The 8385-nt window shown below is 37.3% G+C and overlaps 1 protein-coding gene across 5 annotated transcripts in view; it reads left to right on the plus strand.

Moving 5' to 3' along the window:
* The first annotated feature begins 2181 nt into the window (after nucleotides 1-2181).
* LOC102878162 (UDP-glucuronosyltransferase 2B31) overlaps nucleotides 2182-8385 on the plus strand; it is an 18694-nt gene continuing 12490 nt past the window's right edge. For 2 of the 5 annotated variants that reach the window (XM_006916505.1, XM_025050045.1), the window contains exons 1-2: nucleotides 2182-2905; nucleotides 3969-4117. In XM_006916505.1, the coding sequence (XP_006916567.1) occupies nucleotides 2182-2905; nucleotides 3969-4117 (873 nt within the window). Of the gene's footprint in view, nucleotides 2910-3968; nucleotides 4118-8385 lie in introns of all 5 variants that reach the window. The other 3 variants (XM_025050046.1, XM_015592935.1, XM_006916506.1) reach the window with 3 other exon arrangements.

Here is an 8385-nt window from a genome sequence, read left to right on the forward strand (position 1 = left end):
AGTCACCAGGATGGAGTGGGTAGTGTTCACCAGGTTAATGCAGATTCAGGTTTGGTACCAGGGCTGAGACTGTGGCCACTCACCAAAGTCTCAGAGTACACCAAGGCCACCCACTGCATGCCTCTGGCCCACAGACTCTCAAGATTTTCCCAGGAAAGACTGCTGTTTGGGCCAGGGCTGGTTGCCCACTTCTGAAAGTATCTTTGAAGGTATGCAAGCTGAAGTTAGCTTTTTGCTTTGAAAGAGCTTTCAGCGGTGTTCAGAGCAGGTCTGGTTGCCTAGCTGTGGTAAGTGCCTCTAGCAGTGAGAGAGTTGGGTGGGGCGAGGTCCCAGGGAGGTACCAGAGTAGAGCAAGCAGAGCTCATCAGGCCAAAGCAGATGCAGATTTGGCCATGTGGGAGGAGAGTTCAACACAGGAATAAATGGCAGCTGTCCCTCCAACCCTCATCCTGAAGCCACACAACTCAGTCTTTTCCTGTATATCTCTGGTGTTTCCTTATTCTCCATCCCTCTGTCAGAGCCCACTGTGAGTGCTTGAAAGTGAGAGTTTGTGCTCAGGCTCTTTAAGAGGACAATGGGTTTCCAGCAACCTTTCATCTCACCCCAACGGATGGAATTTCCATGGATTTTCACAGCCAGATATTGTGGGGACTCCTCTTTCTGGTACTGGAACCCTGGGCTGGAGAGTTTGTTGTGGGTCTAGGGCCCTTTGCTCTTCACGGAGATATCCCTCCCAGTGCTCTACTTCCACACGCAAGTGTGGGACCAGCCCATTTTGCATCTCTGCCCCTCCTACCAGTCTGAATGTGTCTTCTTCTTTAAATCCTTAGTTATAAGGGTTCTGCTCAGCTAGTCTTCAGATGGTTCTCTAGGTTGATTAAGCTATAATTTAGTTGTAATTTTAATGTGGTCATGGGTGGAGGCAATCACAACATTTACTGACCCACGTATTTTGCCCAGAAATACTTCCTGAATAGACATTTCTCCAAGAAAGATACATAAATGGTCAACAAGAATATGTAAAATTACTTAACATCATTAGGCACCAGAGAATGGTAAGTAAAAACCACAGTGAGATATGATTTTGTCCTCAATAGCTTGGCTATAATCAAAGAGGAAAATAATAATATGTGTTGGCAGAGATATGAAAAAATTGAAACCATCATATAGTGGAAAAAAATGGAAAATGGTGCAGCCACTTTGGAAAACCTGCCAATTTCTCAGTGATTAAACAGAGTTATCATATGATGAAGTAGTTCTACTTCTAGGTATATACCCAAGAGAAAGGAAAGTATGTTCACTCACAATTTGCACATGAATGTTAAAAAAAACATTATTCATAATAGCCAAAAATTTAGGGAAAACTGTCTATCAAATGATGTATGAATAAACAAAATGTGGTATATTCGTATAATGCAATATTATATGGCAATAAAAAGGAATAAAGTTTGATATATGCTACGATATAAACGTCTCTTTAAAATATTATGCTATTTGAAAGAAACTAGTCATGAAAGACCACATATTCCATAATTCTATTTACAGGAAATGCTCTATTTCTATAGAGATACAAACTAGATTAATGATTGGATAGGGCTTGAGAAGTCAGAGGTTAGAGAGTTCCATATAAAGGGTAAATGTTTCTATTGGGGTATAAACATGCTCTTCATATGAGCATCACAGTGGCAGCACAATTCTGTGACAATACTATGAACCATTGATTTGTACATTTTAAACTCATCAATTGAATAGTGTGTGAATTATAGGTCAATAGTTTGTTGTTGTTTTTTTTTTAATAAAATATTTTAAGCCATTATCCAGGAAATTCCAAGTCAGTTGTATAAGAGCTTCATCTCTATTGCTTCAGGGAAAGATAACACAGGCACAGTCACCTCTCATTTCCTATAGTTCTGTCATGTGTCTATAATTACACAATACAGGGGTACTGCACATGAAAGGTCAACTCTTAGCTGAATGATAGCACTTACTGACTTTAAACATGTTTGTATAAAAAAAGAGGTCATCTATTTTGTTTTTTCTACTTGTCATAAAAAATACTCTGAGTACTCATATATTTACTTTGAAAGTCACATTTTAACTTTCTGATTGATTTCTCCTTGAATATAAGCATAAACTTTGAAAGAAATAGCAATTTGAAAAGAAGCTTTGCAATCCACCAGGATGTCTAAGAAATGGGTTTCAGTTCTTCTGCTGCTACAGCTGAGTTGTTATTTTAGCCCAAGGAGTTGTGGAAAGGTGCTGGTGTGGCCCACAGAATATAGCCATTGGATCAATATAAAGGTAATCCTGGATGAACTTGTCCAGAGAGGTCATGAAGTGGTTGTTCTGACATCTTCAGTTTCCATTCTTATTAATCCCAATGAATCATCTGCTATTAAATTTGAGATTTATCCTACATCTTTTGAAAAAGATCATTTTTTGCATCTTTTAAAGAATACGCTCAATAAATGGATATATGATATGCCAAAAGAGACATTTTGGACATATCTTTTACAAATGCAAGAATTACTTAATGAATATTATGAGTCTCTTAGAAAGCTCTGTGAAGATACCGTTTTGAACAAGAAACTTATGACAAAACTACAAGAATCAAGGTTTGATGTCGTTCTTGCTGATGCCATTGGACCTTGTGGTGAGCTACTGGCTGAGATGCTTAAAATACCTTTAGTATACAGTCTCCGCTTCTCTTTTGGCTTTGCATTTGAAAAGCATATTGGAGAACTTCCACTCCCTCCATCCTACGTACCCGTTACCATGTCACAATTAACAGATAAAATGACATTCATGGAGAGGGTAAAAAATATGTTATATGTGCTTTATTTTGACTTCTGGTTTCAAGCACTTGATGAGAAGAAGTGGAATCAGTTTTACAGCAAAGTACTAGGTAAGTCATGTTTTTAGGTATTAGCATGAAGTTGTTACTTTCCTAGTGCCTTGGAAGGCAAGTCTGTATAAATATTAAATCAGAGAAATTTATCTTTTATAAGTGAAATGAAGTAAAATTATAAAATGATTTCTCAGTCTCATAAATATTATGGAAATGCTCAAATTATAGGATCATTGAGGAATTGTTTCCTCTTGTGTAGTTTAGTTTTATTTAAAAACTAAACTATTTTGCCATAGTACCTGAGGGATTCCTTCACATTAGAGAGATATAGTGACTTAATTCCAGACTCAAAAACCTATAATTTAAGCTTTCTATTTCACATTCCTTCACTAAGTACAACTAATCTGTTTAAAGACCTAAGATTTTGTCAAAGAGTGGATATATAAGCAATTAAAGTATATTTTATAAAAACTGTTCCTTTATTAAAGACAAAATGACCAAAATTAAGAGTGAGCACATATATTACCATACTTTATGAAAATTTTCCTGCTGTTATTTGCAAACATTTTTATTAATGTACAAATATTATTAAGCTGCTAACATGAACCAAATGCAATAATAACATAAGGAATTGAGCCACAGTCTCAAAATCTAATAGTTTATTTTGAAAATCTAGGATCAAGAGAATAGCTTGCTAAATTATGGAATTTAGACTAAGTACTCTAGAGAAAACTATTTCCACGGTTATGGTAGCGTTAATTGATTGAGGAGTTGAAATCTTTATTTACATTTGCATCTGTTAGTTTTATAGCTTAGAGAGTAAACAAATGCATGTTTAATTCTAGAATGTATTAATTTTAATCACTTTTTATGATTACAAATGTACTGATGTGATTTTAGAAAGACTTACGTTTTGTCATATGTATGTTGTTTATATATATGAAATATATATATATATGTATATACCATGTACATTGAATACGTATATCGTATTATCAAATAGACACTTTAAACATCTTTGACTACATTATTGCATTATTCCTTTCAGAAAATTATCTGGTAAATACTTATTACAACATTCTCATTTTCTCTGCCTTTTATTTGTTTCCTTTCCCTTCAGGAAGACCCACTACATTGTATGAAACAATGAAGAAAGCTGAAATGTGGCTCATTCGAACTAATTGGGATATGGAATATCCACACCCACTCTTGCCACATTTTGAATATGTTGGAGGACTTCATTGCAAACCCGCTAAACCCCTGCCTAAGGTAAACCTATTCATGGCTGTTTTGCTTTGTTTACTTTGCATTTTCAATAGGAATAATTCTGTGTTATTCATTTAGAATGTCTGGTCACAATGATAGAGAGGTGAGAATCTGGGTAAAGGGCCTGCCAATTAGATAATCATATATTTCTATCTATTACAAGAACCCAAATTTCATTATCATTACAGAATAAAGTGTTATACTTGGGAGACTTTGGAAATAGCATCAGTTAAATTAAGGCCTTTATTATTCAATGCATAAGAATGTATTAGCAATTAATCCAAAGAATAATTTTTAAGTAACTAGCACATTTCAGGGTATCCAGAGAAGCAGAATAGACATAGTTTTGGCCCACACGCCAGATGTTCTACTTGGAAAGTTAGAATATAAGCAAGTAATAAAAACCATGTGAAAAAATATTACAGTAAAGGAAAAACATAATGCTACTATACTGCTAGAGAACATCCCATGGGAGTGGATCATAATACCTCAGGAGTGATGACTCAATCAGGCATAAGTAAGCATAAACATCTTTGTTTTTGTCCCTCTTCAACAACAAAAATTTGGCATCTATCCATGAACAAAAGTACCTCTGTGAAAGTTTGGGAATCCAGTATCATATGCCAAGGGACCCAGAAAAAGTCTTTCCCACCTGTGCACTAGGTAATAGGCAGAAAGACTCCAGTACTGGTTGTGATACCTACAGGAGATTATTAATTGGTTCTAGCCCCTCATGGCTTCAGTCTAGGAGCACCTACAGTACTATGACTTGGGCAGTCACCTATGGATCAGAGAGCCTTTGTGGAGGTCCAGGTTTCCAAAGAAGTGTGAATGCATTCGTGTGGGTAAGATGAAAGCTTGACTTTGCCAGCATCACGCTTCCTCTAAGGCAGCACCGTTTAGGGCTAAAAGACCTGATTTCTCCTGCAGGAGAAAGTGAGAGCCAGCGAGGAGTTGCCCAGCTTCCCCAGCTATACAGGATGCTTCTAAAGGGCTCATTCTCTCACACAGCATTCAATTACTAAATTAAGAGCTCAGTGACTGGTGGAAGGGGGCAGATTAAAAGAGTGGCATATAAGATTCCCAGGAGGGGCATTAAAGTGACATGGTTTTTCCCGACTGCATTCTGGACTCCATGAAGAAACCTGACAACAAACCATGAAGAAAACTTCTCCTGCAGATCTTCCCAACTGGCCTGTGGGCACCAACAGTGCACTGTGTTTCAAACCCACACTTCTTTCCCCCTGTTGCCAGCTCTCTGTACACGCCCCAAGGACAGCAGAAAGAGCAAGATTTGATAGAAGTCTAGGGAGCATGAGTAGAAAGCAGGCAAGTGTTTGCTGGCGGGGAACTTGAGCTGTAGCACCACCTTCAGGAAAACAAAAAGGAGGCTATCAGCATATAGCCTGGTGTTCTGTAGGATGTAGAAAAGACATACAGGCTAAAGAATTCTGTAAGAAGGAGCAAGAAGCATGGAACAGATATGTTCGTACAAGGTCTGAGAAAGCCTTATCTATAGCAGAACTGACAAAAGGCATTTCAACCCTGAAAGTAGTAGAGATTGAAGTAGGTGACTGCTCATTCAAATGCAAAAAAAGCAACACAAAATTCCAAAGAACATGAAAATGCAAGAAAATGTGAAATCAGCAAATGTTACAACAATCCTCTAGTAACCTAATACAGATGCATTTACCTGATTAAAAAAAAAGAGATGATTTACCTGATTTAAAAAAAAATCAAAATAGCTGTTTTAAGGAAATTCAGTGATCTACAAGAATCCTTGTGCGATGTTGGTAGGAGTGTAAATTTGGTGCAGCTATTATGGAAATCAGTATGAAGGTTCCTCAAGAAATTAAAAATAGAGCTACCATATGATCCAATAAACTCACTTTTGGGTGTCTATCCAAAGGTAAGAAAAACAGGATATCAAAAATATATACACAATACCATGTTTATTGCAGCATTATTCACAATTGCCAATAAATGGAAACAATTTGTCTGTCAACAGATGAATGGATAAAGAAGATGTGAAATACACCACACACACACATACACACACATACACACACATACACACACACGAGAATATTATTCAACAATGAGAAAGAAGAGAATTTTGCCATTTGGGACAACATAGATGGACCTTTACAGTATTATGCTAAGTGAGATAAGTCACACTGAAAGACAAATAATATATGATATCACTTATATGTGGAAACTAAAAAAGGCAAACTCATAGAAACAGAGGGTAGAATGGTGGTTACCATGGTCTTGTAAAAAGGGGTTGAGGAAATTAAGAAAATGTTAGTCAAAGAGTACAAACTTGCAATGTGAAATGATTAAGTTCTAGAGATAAAATGCACAGCCTAGTGATTATAGTCAACAATATTATATACTTGAAAGTTTCTAGAGACTAGATCTTAAATGTTCTCATAACACACACATATATATATATGAAAAAGATAATTATATGGCCTATGGGAGGTGTTTGCTAATGCTAATAATTTTGTTGCAATATATAAATAAATCAACTCAGTACAAACACCTTAAACTTAAAAAAATGTTATATGCCAATTATATCTCAATTTTGTTAAAGAAAAAAAGCATGAAATGGTTAGGATAAGAAAGTAAAAATTTTTTAGAGGGTTAAGTCATTATGTTCTAGCGAGAAAGAAAAAAAAGACAATTTAAAACAAAAGGACCAGTCGGGATGGGGGAGACGAATATGAGGTTTGGACTGATATTCATGAAACTTTTGGCTCTTAACATATTTATTTTGCGGGGGGCGGCGGGGGGGGGGACGTTGGGTGAGGGTTGGTGTAGAAAGTACATTGAGCAATCAGGAATTTTTCTAGTACAGAAAGTAATAAAATTTGAAACCTGACAAGGATCAGGGACCACAAGTCAAAATAATTCTGAAACAATTCCAGGTGAACATAACTTCACCAGGAACTTTATATAGTTTGGACTAAGCTGCTCAAGAGGGTGACCAGATCTTTGCTATAGAAAGCCCAGCTATAACTCACTGTGGAGCTGGTGCTCCCTGGGGGACTCGGTGAGGTGATGATGAGGGCCCCTCAGAGCCAGTTATACATAGCACATTCTACTAGGACATCCATTTTGTAATATAATTTTACAGCAAAAGGTGGCACATATAAACAAATCAGAAATATGGTCACTCTAACTATATAAGTACATTTCTGGATTATAAATAAGAATCTTGGGGCTAGTTCATAGAAATTCAAGACATTAATACCAGATTCATTAGTTACATTGATTCACCAGCCTATAAAAAGAGATTTAAGGAGAGGGATCTAAGATGTTGGCATGAGATCCTGAATTCACACCTTCCCATGAACACATTGACTATACACCTACATGTAGAGCAATTTCTCCTAGAGAACAACTAAGGGTTGATTGAACCCTTAGTTGATTGAACCCTATGCAGTTCCTCTCTATCTTATTTGTTGCTTCTGCACAACAAATAAGATAGAGAGGGACTGCATAGAAAAGGTTGGGGAACCACAAGAACTCTCCAGACTCTGTGAGAATTCTTTGAGACTGGAGGTGCCAATGAGCCCCATTTTGTATGTTCCCTCTGCACATAGACAACATGGGCGGGAATATGGTTCAAGTGCTCTAGTCAACCTCCAAGGCCACCACAGCATGCCCTAGGCCACCTGCCCCATACCTACTCCAGGCTCTAGCAGCCAAGCTGCCATTGCATCACTGTAGCCACGTGCCCCTGGCTGCTCCAAACCTCACCAGCCAAGGTGTCCCTGGAGCTGTGCACTCTGGGAAACCTGGCCCATGTCTGCCCCAACTCTGACTAGCCTACCTGCTAGGGCACCCCTAGTGCCTCGAGCAACCACTTTGGCTCTAACCAGCCTGCCAAAGCTACCCAGAACATGTAGCCTTCACAGAGGTTGTTCCTATTTAAGGCCACTCTACCAAGTTTAGGAGAGGTTACTGTTTCATCTAATTTATAGAAAGAAATTCAGAAAGTGAAACAAATGAAGAGACAAAGGAGTGTGTTCCAAATGAAAGTACAAATAAAACCCTGGGTGAGTGTAGGGGGGTAAATGCTAAAGAAACAAAGATAAGTAATTTGCCTGATAAAATATTCAGTATAATGGTCATAAGAATGTTCACTAAATGTGACAGAAGAATAGAGGAATACAGTGAAAACATTAACAAAGAGTTAGAAAATACAAAAGAAAAAAAGAAAAAAAGAACCAATCAGAACTGAAGAATACAATAACTGAGGTAAA

Source organism: Pteropus alecto, unplaced genomic scaffold (genome assembly GCF_000325575.1).
Source record: "Pteropus alecto unplaced genomic scaffold, ASM32557v1 scaffold46, whole genome shotgun sequence".
Lineage (NCBI taxonomy): Eukaryota > Metazoa > Chordata > Mammalia > Chiroptera > Pteropodidae > Pteropus > Pteropus alecto.